The sequence below is a fragment of the Oncorhynchus mykiss genome, chromosome 10, assembly GCF_057628025.1.
Source record: "Oncorhynchus mykiss isolate SJ-2025 chromosome 10, ASM5762802v1, whole genome shotgun sequence".
NCBI lineage: Eukaryota > Metazoa > Chordata > Actinopteri > Salmoniformes > Salmonidae > Oncorhynchus > Oncorhynchus mykiss.
Window position 1 is genome coordinate 4,500,042 of NC_143031.1, and position 14,959 is coordinate 4,515,000.

General features: G+C 43.9%; 1 protein-coding gene across 1 annotated transcript in view; it reads right to left on the reverse strand.

The window, feature by feature from the left end:
* The window catches only part of LOC110533265 (relaxin receptor 2-like), a 143,958-nt gene that overhangs the window by 107,520 nt on the left and 21,479 nt on the right, over positions 1-14,959 (reverse strand). The window contains exons 2-4 of the mRNA XM_090188785.1: positions 4,499-4,648; positions 2,426-2,506; positions 1,466-1,571 (exon numbers count right to left, since the gene is read on the reverse strand). Coding sequence (XP_090044911.1) covers positions 1,466-1,571; positions 2,426-2,506; positions 4,499-4,648 — 337 coding nt within the window. The remainder of the gene's footprint in view (positions 1-1,465; positions 1,572-2,425; positions 2,507-4,498; positions 4,649-14,959) is intronic.

Here is a 14,959-nt window from a genome sequence, read left to right on the forward strand (position 1 = left end):
TTGCAGGCATTGGGTCAGTTAGTTGGGTTGTTTTTTTTAAAAGCGTCTGGGTTATTGATGCTGGGTTATTGATGCTGGGTTATTGATGATGGGTTATTGATGCTGGGTGCTGGGTTATTGATGCTGGGTTATTGATGCTGGGTTATTGATGCTGGGTTACTGAGATAAGGACCCGTCAGATCAGATCAGAAGACTGGATGTGTAGTTTAGCAGGAGTCTGACTTTTTCAGATAGTTATTTTTAACCACCTGTGAGAATAAATGTCATTCCTGTTAATCTGTCCTGTTGTATAGTTATCACATGTTAAGGTTAAGGCACATTGAATTTTTTAAAGCTTCAATAATGCTTACTGAGGGGTATGAGTTCCCTGAAAGCCTATGTAAATCCTATTGTTGTCACGCCCTGATCCGTTTTCACCTGTCCTTTTCCCTAGTCTAAATTTTTCTCGTCCTCCTGATTTTTGACCTTTGCCTGTCCTGACCCTGTACCCGCCCGACTGACCACTGAGCCTGCCGGCCGTCCTGTACCTTTGCTCCACCTTCGGATTATCGACCCCTGCCTTGACCTGTCGTTTGCCCCTGTGGTTATAATAACCATTGTTACTTCACACAGTCTGCACTTGGGTCTTACCTTGATTCCTGATAATTGCTGGGATTCATGTTATTGTAATCAATAATATTATCAATAATATTACTAGTATAGAAGAACGTGTAAAATATATTTTTGTGGGGAAACGTTTTATTCTGCACTATATGTAAACTTAACACAATGAACAATAATGGAATTTACTCTCACGGGTGGCCAATAAGCTCTGTCTGAAAGCCACGCCTCTAATAAGCCATACCTCCTGAAAATAGATTAAGGAATATATTCATAAAGACCCAGCAGCTAGGTCAACCCAGTTTGAGAGTAAAAAAATCTCCAATTGATGGTTAAATTAACCCATGTTTGGGTAATCCCAACAACCCAACAACCAAAATGTTGGGCTATTCACGCAACCTAACTGGCTGGGTAAAAATAATCCAACATGTGTTCTGTTCACTATTTAACCAGCGCTTGGTTGCCTAATAACCCAACAAGTGTTCTGTCCACTAATTAATCAACGCTGGGTTACCTAATAACCCAACATGTGTTCTGTCCACTATTTAACCAGCGCTGGGTTACCTAATAACCCAACATGTGTTCTGTCCACTATTTAACCAGGGCTGGGTTACCTAATAACCCAACATGTGTTCTGCCCACTATTTAACCAGCGCTGGGTTACCTAATAACCCAACATGTGTTCTGTCCACTATTTAACCAGGGCTGGGTTACCTAATAACCCAACATGTGTTCTGCCCACTATTTAACCAGCGCTGGGTTACCTAATAACCCAAATTGGGAGTGCTCTCTCTCTCACACACACACACATCGCAGACACACACACACTGCAGACAAACACACACACACGAAGAGAGGTACTTACAGCCAGGTGACATTGGTGGAGACTTGAGGAACGTCATGTAGGTTGACTTCCACACACTCCAGTTCTGTCTTGATACAGTCACAATTCTCTGGGTACTGCTGCAAGTCTACACAAACACACACAGTTAATACACCTACACACACACACACACACACACACACACACACACACTGATGCACAAACTGACACACACACAAACACCAACATACGCTGACACACGCTGACACACACACACACACACACACACACACACACACACACACAGAGTCACAAACTGACACACAAGCACACACACTGACACACAAACACACACACTGACACAAACACGCACACATTGAACACAAGCACACACATTGACACAAACACACACACTGACACACAAACACACACATTGACACACAAACACACACACTGACACAAACACACACACTGACACAAACACACACACACTGACACAAACACACACACTGATACACACACACACTGATACAAACACACACTGACAAACACACACACTGATACAAACACACACTGACACAAACACACACACTGATACAAACACACACTGACACAAACACACACTGACACAAGCACACCAACTGACACAAGCACACACACTGACACAAATACACACTGACACAAACACACACAGTGATACAAACACACACTGACACAAACACACACAGTGATACAAACACACACTGACACAAACACACGCACTGACACAAACACACAGACTGACACACAAACACACACACTGACACACAAACACACACACTGACACAAACACACACACACTGATACAAACATACACTGACACAAACACACACACTGACACACAAACGCTGACACAAACACACACACTGATACACAAACACACACACTGACACACAAACACACACACTGACACAAACACACACACTGATACAAACATACACTGACACAAGCATACACACTGACAGCAGTCTTCTGGTGGTAAGCCCTGTGGTTCGACCTTTCTGACGGTTCGATCAAAGATGTCCGCCCATCCGCTGTTGTCCCCTACAGACACAAGGTAATATTATAGTCATAGTTGGAGCACGTTGACAGTGTCCGCATTAGGGCTGTGGCGGTCACCAAATGTCATCAGCTGGCGATTGTCAAACAAATAACTGTCGCTCTCACGAAGTACTGTCCACATTTACCAACATTATAAGTAGGCCTAACGAACAACAAAAGCACCTAGCCTATGTCAATCTACTATCACCCAGAAGTACAAAGGTCGACCTCTTCTATTCTGTGCGAGAAATAAATATTCCAAACATTCTGGGACAGTTATGGGATGCGATAGATCCTAAAATAAAAAACGTTTTTTATATGAAATGTGGCTGATGCAACAGATCAAAATGTTTAGCTTAAAATGTTGATACACTATTAGGCTGTTTCTTCACATTATAAGGGCAGCAATGCTAACACACGGCAGTAGGCTATAAGCGTGAATGTTCCATTAGCGGAGAACACCATGATTGAAAGTGAACACAAATGTGATCATGCATGTAATGCTTTTATTATAAAGGTGCATTTTTTTTATGGTGAAAATTATCTTCCCCAAACTTGAAAGTCACACCCTGCTTATATATGCCAGTTAGGATTTACACCCCTTGCAGAGCGAATTAGTCTGCTTCATTTTAAGAAGTTATTTGGCCACTTTAGTTATGATACAAACCTTATAGGCCTATGGGCCAGGATACATGAGGTGTTTCGAGTATGATACAATTTATTTATTTTTTAAACACTTTCCCCATGGTTTATTTTCATGCCAGCCAGGTAGGCTATACTCCTGTTGTAAAGAGAAACAAGGTACTTAACATTTGGAAAGTTGAGAAATAAATATAGTAGACCTAGCATATAGAAAGTTTATCCTCCTATTTTTAGTAGAGGTCATCACTGTTCTCGTTTCTCGCACAATTGCACAGCCTATAGAAATGTTGCGCAACCTGAACTCGTGGGCTCTCACGAAGTGTTTGATTAGATTTTCGAACACATTTGCGTTGATGTCAGATTGGACAACGGAGTGCTGAGTACCAGGCAGTTAGCAAGTTTGGTAGGCTGCTAAATGACCATCAGCAGCATCAGTGCTTGGAGAAACCTAATTATCCTGCCTTCATGACTCGTGACTGAAGGTGTGGCGGTAATATGGTCGCCTCAACAGCCATAGTCCGGATACACATACAGTACTTGCGTCCTAAATAGTAGAATAAGTCAAATGTTTTATATTCAAGCCCCTCTATTGCCTTCTGGTACCTTCTACATCAGGGTTGATCTGGAGATCTACCAGTCCAAACCCCTCTATTGCCTTCTGGTACCTTCTACATCAGGGTTGATCTGGAGATCTACCAGTCCAAACCCCTCTATTGCCTTCTGGTACCTTCTACATCAGGGTTGATCTGGAGATCTACCAGTCCAAGCCCCTCTATTGCCTTCTGGTACCTTCTACATCAGGGTTGATCTGGAGATCTACCAGTCCAAACCCCTCTATTGCCTTCTGGTTCCTTCTACATCAGGGTTGATCTGGAGATCTACCAGTCCAAACCCCTCTATTGCCTTCTGGTACCTCCTACATCAGGGTTGATCTGGAGATCTACCAGTCCAAGCCCCTCTATTGCCTTCTGGTACCTTCTACATCAGGGTTGATCTGGAGCGCCAAACCCCTAACCTAACACAGCTGATTCAATTAGTTAAATGAGCAACTAAATCAAAATTAACAACTTCTATGGTTGAAATGAGCCAGAGACATGAAATTAAACGAGTCAGAAACATTTATTCTGGTGTCAAAATTAAAAACAAAGTATAAAAAAAATAGGATAATTAAGTCTCATCCAAAACGGACATGTGCGAAAATATTAGGGAAAAATGGTACGTCATGGAACGAAGGGTACGTAACACACACACACACACACACACACACACACACACACACACACACACACACACACACACACACACACTCTTTCTCTCTGTCTCTCTCCTCCTCCTCCTCTCTCCTTCTCTCACCACAGTTTTCCTCGTCGGCTCCATTGGGGCAGTCTCTGTGTCCATCACACTGCAGAGCTTGGTGCAGACACACCGTCACGTTACCACAGGGGAATTGCCCCAGAGGACAACTGCTCTCTACTGCCGTCCTGCTGGACACCATCGCTGCAGCTGGAGGAGAGGGGGGGGGGGGGGGGGGGGCATTATAAGCACATTTAAATATACTGTAATGATATACTTTGACTTCATAGCCAATACACATTTATTTACACATCTATAAACATTTCGTTATCGTGTTATAACAGGTCCCAACCGCACCGTTTAAGGTTGGCTAAATATATCCATATGAGAGCGTTTCACGTCACGCTGCGCAAGAGCTCATATTTAGTCAACTTATTAATAGACGCATAATTACAATGACAGCGTGGTGTCATCATTATGGCTGTTCTCAAAAGAGTGTGCTTCTGCCATACCACTGTTAGTAGATGAAGGGAAGAAATGAACATTTACCACTGTTAATGAATATGCCAAAAGGTAGATAACAGATACAAACATGAATGAAAGAAAATAACATGTGTTTACTGTGATGAACTAAACACTAACTCCCGATTTAAAGACTATTGTTTCCGTATTAGCAGATAAGGGAGTACTTTTTTTAAATTCCCCTTTGTGCATTCCATTCAACAGCAGTGCTATAAACAACCTATTACAACAACAACAACAACAACAACAACAGCTAAATGTAGAATCACCTCATAATAATAGTGAAAAGCTCTACTAAAGTGGTGTTTTTTACGATCATCTCATGGGTTTAAGCTCCAGAACATCCTGTAACTGCCTAGAGATTAGAAGGTTTATAACAAACACCTCCCTCCACTCACATCTCCCAGCAGGAGAACAGTCTGGGGTGGGAGGGAGGAAGGGAGGGATGAAGAGGAGAGGGATGGATGAAGAGGAGACATCACATCTTCCGGCAGGAGAACTGTCTGATCCTGCCACTCTACTGACTAACGAGGGAGGGAGGTGGGAGAGAGGAGGGAGGGAGGGAGGTGGGAGAGAGGAGGGAGGGAGGGAGGGGGGTTGGAGGGAGTGAGGGAGAGAGGGAGGGAGCTAGGGAGGGAGGGAGGGAGGGAGGGAGGGAGGGAGGGAGGGAGGGAGGGAGGGACCAGTCCAGGAATCTAGTTTCAGACCAGTATGTTGTAGGGGGATCTAGTTTCAGACCAGTATGTAGGGGATCTAGTTTAAGACCAGTATGTAGAGGGATCTAGTTCCAGACCAGTATGTAGTGGGATCTGGCTTCAGACCAGTATGTAGAGGATCTGGTTTCAGACCAGTATGTAGTGGGATCTAGTTTCAGACCAGTATGTAGAGGGATCTAGTTCCAGACCAGTATGTAGTGGGATCTAGTTTCAGACCAGTTTGTAGGGGATCTCGTTTCAGACCAGTATGTTGTAGGGGGATCTAGTTTCAGACCAGTATGTTGTAGGGGGATCTAGTTTCAGACCAGTATGTAGGGGATCTAGTTTCAGACCAGTATGTAGAGGATCTAGTTTCAGACCGGTATGTTGTAGTGGGATCTTGTTTCAGACCAGTATGTAGAGGATCTAGTTTCAGACCAGTATGTAGAGGGATCTAGTTCCAGACCAGTATGTAGTGGGATCTGGTTTCAGACCAGTATGTTGTAGGGGATTTAATTTCAGACCAGTATGTTGTATGGGATCTAGTTTCAGACCAGTATGTAGGGGATCAAGTTTCAGACCAGTATGTTGTAGGGGGATCTAGTTTCAGACCCATATGTTGTAGGGGGATCTAGTTTCAGACCAGTATGTAGGGGATCTAGTTCCAGACCAGTATGTAGGGGATCTAGTTTCAGACCAGTATGTAGGGGGATCTAGTTTCAGACCAGTATGTAGTGGTATTTAGTTTCAGACCAGTATGTAGTGGGATTTACTTTCAGACCAGTATGAAGGGAATTCAGTTTCAGACCAGTATGTTGTAGGGGATCTAGTTTCAGACCAGTATGTCAGAGAACTAGTTTCAGACCAGTATGTAAGGGATCTAGCTTCAGACCAGTATGTTGTAGGGGATCTAGTTTCAGACCAGTATGTAAGATAACTAGTTTCAGACCAGTATATAAGGGATCTAATTTCAGACCAGTATGTAGGGGATCTAGTTTGAGACCAGTATGTTATAAGGGATCTAGTTTCAGACCAGTATGTAAGATATTTAGTTTCAGACCAGTATGTCAGAGAACTAGTTTCAGACCAGTATGTAGGGGATCTAGTTTGAGACCAGTATGTAGGGGATCTAGTTTCAGACCAGTATGTAGGGGATCTAGTTTCAGACCAGTATGTAGGGGATCTAGTTTCAGACCAGTATGTAGGGGATCTAGTTTCAGACCAGTATGTAAGAGAACCAGTTCCAGACCAGTATGTAGTAGGATTTAGTTTCAGGCCTTTCTCTTACAGCTGTTACAATAGGTTAGATTGCAACAGACCCTGACTCGGTCCTTCTCAGCGTTGTGAGGTATCATTTGAGAGGCAGTGTTACCTTACATTCCTAACACCCAGCTATGTCTTGTCATAGTTCCTCCCTAGTCAGTGAGCTCTCTATATTCAATTCTATTCAATTCAATTCAATTCAAGGTGCTTTATTGGCATGGGAAACATATGTAAACATTGACAAAGCAAGTGAGGTAGATTTATAAACAAAAGTGAAATAAACAATAAAAATTAACAGTCAACAGAAGTTTCAAAATAATAAAGACATTACAAATGTCATATTACGTCTCTATACAGTGTTGTAATGATGTGCAAATAGGTAAATACAAAAGAGAAAGTAAATTAGCATAAATATGGGTTGTATTTACAATGGTGTTTGTTCTTCACTGGTTGCCCTTTTCTTGTGGCAACAGGTCACAAATCTTGCAGCTGTGATGGCACACTGTGGTATTTCACCCAGTAGATATGAGAGTTTATCAAAATTGCGTTTGTTTTCAAAATTCCTTGGTCTGTGTAATCTGAGGGCAACATGGGCGTCAGGCCCCCAGCACTGCACACTCCTGCCAACATCATTACGTACACCTGCCAACATCATTACGTACACCTGCCAACATCATTACGTACACCTGCCAACATCATTACATACACCTGCCAACATCATTACGTACACCTGCCAACATCATTATGTACACCTGCCAACATCATTACGTACACCTGCAACATCATTACGTACACCTGCCAACATCATTATGTACACCTGGCAACATCATTACATTCACCTGCCAACATCATTACATACACCTTCCAACATCATTACATTCACCTGCCAACATCATTACATACACCTTCCAACATCATTACACACGCCTGCCAACATCATTACATACACCTTCCAACATCATTACACACGCCTGCAACATCATTATGTACACCTGCCAACATCATTACGTACACCTGCAACATCATTACGTACACCTGCCAACATCATTACGTACACCTGCCAACATCATTACGTACACCTGCAACATCATTACGTACACCTGCCAACATCATTACGTAAACCTGCCAACATCATTACGTACACCTGCCAACATCATTACGTACACCTGCCAACATCATTACGTACACCTGCCAACATCATTACGTACACCTGCAACATCATTACGTACACCTGCCAACATCATTACGTAAACCTGCCAACATCATTACGTACACCTGCCAACATCATTACGTACACCTGCCAACATCATTACATACACCTGCCAACATCATTACGTACACCTGCCAACATCATTATGTACACCTGCCAACATCATTACGTACACCTGCCAACATCATTATGTATACCTGGCAACATCATTACATTCACCTGCCAACATCATTACGTACACCTGCCAACATCATTACGTACACCTGCCAACATCATTATGTACACCTGGCAACATCATTACATTCACCTGCCAACATCATTACATACACCTTCCAACATCATTATGTACACCTGTCAACATCATTACGTACACCTGCCAACATCATTACGTACACCTGTCAACATCATTACGTACACCTGCCAACATCATTACGCACACCTGCCAACATCATTACGTACACCTTCCAACATCATTACACACGCCTGCCAACATCATTACGCACACCTGCCAACATCATTACGTACACCTTCCAACATCCTTACACACGTCTGCCAACATCATTACGTACACCTGTCAACATCATTACGTACACCTGCCAACATCATTATGTATACCTGGCAACATCATTACATTCACCTGCCAACATCATTACGTACACCTGCCAACATCATTACGTACACCTGCCAACATCATTATGTACACCTGGCAACATCATTACATTCACCTGCCAACATCATTACATACACCTTCCAACATCATTATGTACACCTGTCAACATCATTACGTACACCTGCCAACATCATTACGTACACCTGTCAACATCATTACGTACACCTGCCAACATCATTACGCACACCTGCCAACATCATTACGTACACCTTCCAACATCATTACACACGCCTGCAAACATCATTACGCACACCTGCCAACATCATTACGTACACCTTCCAACATCCTTACACACGCCTGCCAACATCATTACGTACACCTTCCAACATCATTACACACACCTGCCAACATCATTACACACTCCTGCCAACATCATTACGTACTCCTGCCAACATCATTACGTACACCTGCCAACATCATTACGTACACCTGCCAACATCATTACGTACACCTGCCAACATCATTACGTACACCTGCCAACATCATTACGTACTCCTGCCAACATCATTACGTACACCTGACAACATCATTACGTACACCTGACAACATCATTACGTACGCCTGCCCGATTTCAGGCTGTATCACAACCGGCCGTGATTGGGAGTACCAAGGGCAGTCATTGTAAATAAGAATTTGTTCTTAACGGACTTGCCTAGTTAAATAAAGGTTACATAAAGGTTACATAAAGGTTAAATAAAGGTTAAATAAAGGTTAAATAAAGGTTACATAAAGGTTAAATAAAGGTTAAATAAAGGTTACATCATTTTTATCACAGCCTGATGTATATTAATATACCGGCAATCTATCCTGAAGCATCTATTCCTCATCCTCTATGTCACTCTCCCATTCTCCATCTCTCTCACTCTCCCATTCTCCATCTCTCTCTTCCTCTCCCTCTCCCATTCTCCATCTCTCTCTTCCTCTCCCTCTCCCATTCTCCATCTCTCTCTTCCTCTCCCTCTCCCATTCTCCATCTCTCTCTTCCTCTCCCTCTCTCTCTCTCCATATCTCTCCCTCCTCTTTCTTCCTCTACCATTCTCCATCTCTCTCCCTCCACTTTCTTCCTCTCCCATTCTCCATCTCTCACTTCCTCTCCCTCTCTCTCTCTCCATCTCTCTCCCTCCTCTTTCTTCCTCTACCATTCTCCATCTCTCTCACTCTCCCTCTCTCTCCCTCCTCTTTCTTCCTCTCCCATTCTCCATCTCTCTCTTCCTCTCCCTCTTCCACTCACCATCTCTCTCTCCCTCTCCCATCTCTCTCTCACTCCCATTCTCCATCTCTCTCTCTCTCCCATTCTCCATCTCTCTCTCTCTCCCATTCTCCATCTCTCTCTCCCTCTCCAATTATCCATCTCTCTCTTCCTCCCATTCTCCATCTCTCTCCCATTCTCCATCTTGCTCTCCCATTCTCCATCTCTCTCTCCCATTCTCCATCTCTCTCTCCCATTCTCCATCTCTTAATCTCTCGCTCTCCCATTCTCAATTTCTTTCTCCCTCTCCCAATCTCCATCTCTCTCTCCCTCTCCCATTCTCCATATCTCTCTCCCTCTCCCATTCACCATCTCTCTCTCCCTCTCCCATTCTCCATCTCTCTCTCCCTCTCCCATTCTCCATTTATACCTCCTTCTCCCATTCTTCATCTCTCTCTCCCATTCTCCATCTCTTCCTCCTTCTCCCATTCTCCATCTATTTGTCCCTCTCTCACTTTCCATCTGCCTTTCACTCTGTCTGTCTCTCTCTCTCCCTCTCTCTTTCAGAGCTTTATTTCTTTAACAGCCATACTCTCTATCCTGAAATATCTCTTCCTCTCTATTTCCAGCAGCATACTGCCCTCAATCCCACTGCTGGCGTGCCTCTGAAGCTAAGCAGGGTTGGTCCCTGGATGGGAGACCACATGCTGCTGGAAGTGGTGTTGTAAAGAAAAAGATCCCAGGGCAGCGATTGTGGACATTGCCCTGTGTAAGGTGCTGTCTTTTGGGTGGGACGTTAAACGGGTGTCCTGACTCTCTGTGGTCACTAAAGATCCCATGGCACTTATGGTAAGAGTAGGGGTGTTAACCCTGGTGTCCTGGCTACATCTAAACAATGTCACTTTTACATGTTTACTTACCCTACATTACTCATCTCATATGTATATACTGTACTCTATACCATACACTGCATCTTGCCTATGCTGTTCTATACCATCACTCATTCAAATATTTTTTTATGTACGTATTCTTTCTGTGTGTGTATGAGGTAGTAGTTGTGGAATTGTTAGGTTAGATTACTTGTTACCAATTACTGCATTGTCGGAACTAGAAGCACAAGCATTTCACTACACTCGCATTAACATCTGCTAACCATGTGTATGTGTGACAAATAAAATTTGATTTGAATTCCCAATCTGGTCCTCATACCATAATGGCCACCTAATCATCCCCAGCTTCCAATTGGCTCATTCATCTCCTCTCCCCTGTAACTATTCCACAGGTTGTTACGAGAATGTGTTCTCAGTCAAATGAACTGGTAAAATATTTGTTAAAATACATCTCAACCCCTCTCTCCTTGCCTCACACACACTGCATCCCTCTATGTCTTAAGATGTTGTTTTTGTCCTGTGAAAAATGGCCATCAATCTTCCCATTTCAAAGATGTGTACGGTTGCAGTTTCAGGTGCTCTCCGCTACTACCTGTCAAGGCTCTATTTTAACCACATTTACCCAATGGTGAATCTGGCGCTGGCGCTATAGGTTCTGCGGTGTGTCACAAATATTGTTGCTATTTTCAGTTAGGAGCACATTATGACCTGTCAACACCTTTAATGGTTGGTATGATGAGCTCTTGGCCACTCACTGGCCAGCCAATGCCTTTCATGGTAGGTGTGTTGCGCTCTTGGCCACTCAGTGGCCAGTCAATGCCTTACATGGTAGGTATGACGAGGGCTTGGCCCCTCGCTGACCAGTCAGCACATTTCATGGGAGGTTTGACAACGATTCAGTCGACACGTTTCATGGTAGATGTAACGATTCAGTCAACACATTTCATGGTAGGTATGACGAGGGCTTGGCCCCTCGCTGACCAGGCAACACGTTTCATGGTAGGTATGACGAGGGCTTGGCACCTCGCTGACCAGGCAACACATTTCATGGTAGGTATGACGAGGGCTTGGCCACTCGCTGACCAGGCAACACATTTCATGGTAGGTATGACGAGGGCTTGGCCCCTCGCTGACCAGTCAACACATTTCATGGTAGGTATGACGAGGGCTTGGCCACTCGCTGACCAGGCAACACGTTTCATGGTAGGTTTGACTAGGGCTTGACCCCTCGCTGACCAGTCAACATGTCTCATGGTAGGTATGATGACAGCTTGGCCACTCGCTGACCAGTCAACACATTTCATGGGAGGTTTGACAACGATTCAGTCAACACATTTCATGGTAGATGTAACGATTCAGTCAACACATTTCATGGCAGGTATGATGAGGGCTTGGCCACTCGCTGACCAGGCAACACGTTTCATGGTAGGTTTGACTAGGGCTTGACCCCTCGCTGACCAGTCAACATGTCTCATGGTAGGTATGATGAGAGCTTGGCCACTTGCTGACCAGTCAACACGTTTCATGGTAGGTGTAACAATTAATTCAACATGTTTCATGGTAGGTATGACGAGGGCTTGGCCCCTCGCTGACTAGGCAACACGTTTCATGGTAGGTATGACGAGGGCGTGGCCCATCGCTGACCAGGCAACACGTATCATGGTAGGTATGATGAGGGCTTGGCCCCTCGCTGACCAGGCAACACGTTTCATGGTAGGTATGATGAGGGCTTGGCCCCTCGCTGACCAGGCAACACGTATCATGGTAGGTATGATGAGGGCTTGGCCCCTCGCTGACCAGGCAACACGTTTCATGGTAGGTATGACGAGGGCTTGGCCCCTCGCTGACCAGGCAACATGTTTCATGGTAGGTGTGACTAGGGCTTGGCCCCTCGCTGACCAGGCAACACGTTTCATGGTAGGTGTGACGAGGGCTTGGCCCCTCGCTGACCAGGCAACGCGTTTCGTGTCTCCATACTGCATGCGGTCTCCAGTTCTGTAGGTTATTGACAGTCTGATGCTGATCAACTCTAATTGAGGGAATATCCTTCTATTAGTCCACTGTGAATTCATGTTACAGTCGATTAGATTACATCGGTGACTGTAACGAGTATAACAACATTAAAAAAATATATATATTCAAAAAATGTAAACAGACATTCAGTGTTTTGCTCAGTACGTTTTGGATCGTTGTCAGTCAACGTTGTTGAAACTGGAGTATAGTCAGACACGCGTCGCACTTCTCCACGTTGATCAATACTACCCTCCTGTGAATGGGACTGTACGCGTGAGCTACGTTGTCAATAAGCCAGATATGGCCCAGGCCTACCTGTCACGATCGTTATAATGAGTGGATCAAGACGCAGCCTGGTGTGTTTCCTTCCTTTTGTTTGGAAGAGAAACTTAAAGAACAAAAACAATAAAAACTAAAGGTGCCTCTCAGAGTAGTGCTCGCAGGCAACTCTTCCTAGACTAGATCCTCACAAAGCACAGTGGGGAAAATGGCTGCCTAAATATGATCCCCAATAAGAGACAACGATAAACAGCTGCCTCTGATTGGGGAAACATATCAGGCCAACACATAGAAATAAACAACCTAGATGACCCACCCTTAGTCACACCCCAACGTAGAGAATGAAAAGGATCCCTATGGTCAGGATCTTATTGGACTGACTCATTAATACGGCCTTATTGGACTGACTCATTAATACAGCCTTATTGGACTGACTCATTAATACGGCCTTATTGGACTGACTCATTAATACGGCCTTATTGGACTGACTCATTAATACGGCCTTATTGGACTGACTCATTAATACGGCCTTATTGGACTGACTCATTAATACGGCCTTATTGGACTGACTCATTAATACGGCCTTATTGGACTGACTCATTAATACGGCCTTATTGGACTGACTCATTAATACAGCCTTATTGGACTGACTCATTAATACGGCCTTATTGGACTGACTCATTAATACGGCCTTATTGGACTGACTCATTAATACTGCTTTATTGGATTGACTCATTAATACGGCCTTATTGGACTGACTCATTAATACGGCCTTATTGGACTGACTCATTAATACGGCCTTATTGGACTGACTCATTAATACGGCCTTATTGGACTGACTCATTAATACGGCCTTATTGGACTGACTCATTAATACGGCCTTATTGGACTGACTCATTAATACGGCCTTATTGGACTGACTCATTAATACGGCCTTATTGGACTGACTCATTAATACGGCCTTATTGGACTGACTCATTAATACGGCCTTATTGGACTGACTCATTAATACGGCCTTATTGGACTGACACATTAATACGGCCTTATTGGACTGACTCATTAATACGGCCTTATTGGACTGACTCATTAATACGGCCTTATTGGACTGACTCATTAATACGGCCTTATTGGACTGACACATTAATACGGCCTTATTGGACTGACTCATTAATACAGCCTTATTGGACTGACTCATTAATACGGCCTTATTGGACTGACTCATTAATACGGCCTTATTGGACTGACTCATTAATACGGCCTTATTGGACTGACTCATTAATACGGCTTTATTGGACTGACTCATTAATACGGCTTTATTGGACTGACTCATTAATACGGCCTTATTGGACTGACTCATTAATACGGCTTTGTTGGACTGACTCATTAATACGGATGGAGGGCTTTATGGAGGGCTTTATATGGCAGGGGTTTATATAGAGGGGGTTTATATGGACGGGGTTTATATGGAGGGGGTTTATATGGAGGGGGTTTATATGGAGGGGGTTTATATGGAGGGGGTTTATATGGAGGGGGTTTACATGCAGGGGGTTTGCATGCAGGGGGTTTACATGGAGGGGGTTTATATGGAAGGGGTTTAACATGGAGGAGGTTTATATGGAGGGGGTTTATATGGAAGGGGTTTATATGGTGGGGGTTTATATGGAAGGGGTTTATATAGAGGGGGTTTATATGGAGGGGGTTTAACATGGAGGGGGTTTAACATGGAGGGGGTTTATATGGAAGGGGTTTATATGGAGGGGGTTTATATGGAGGGGGTTTATATGGAGGGG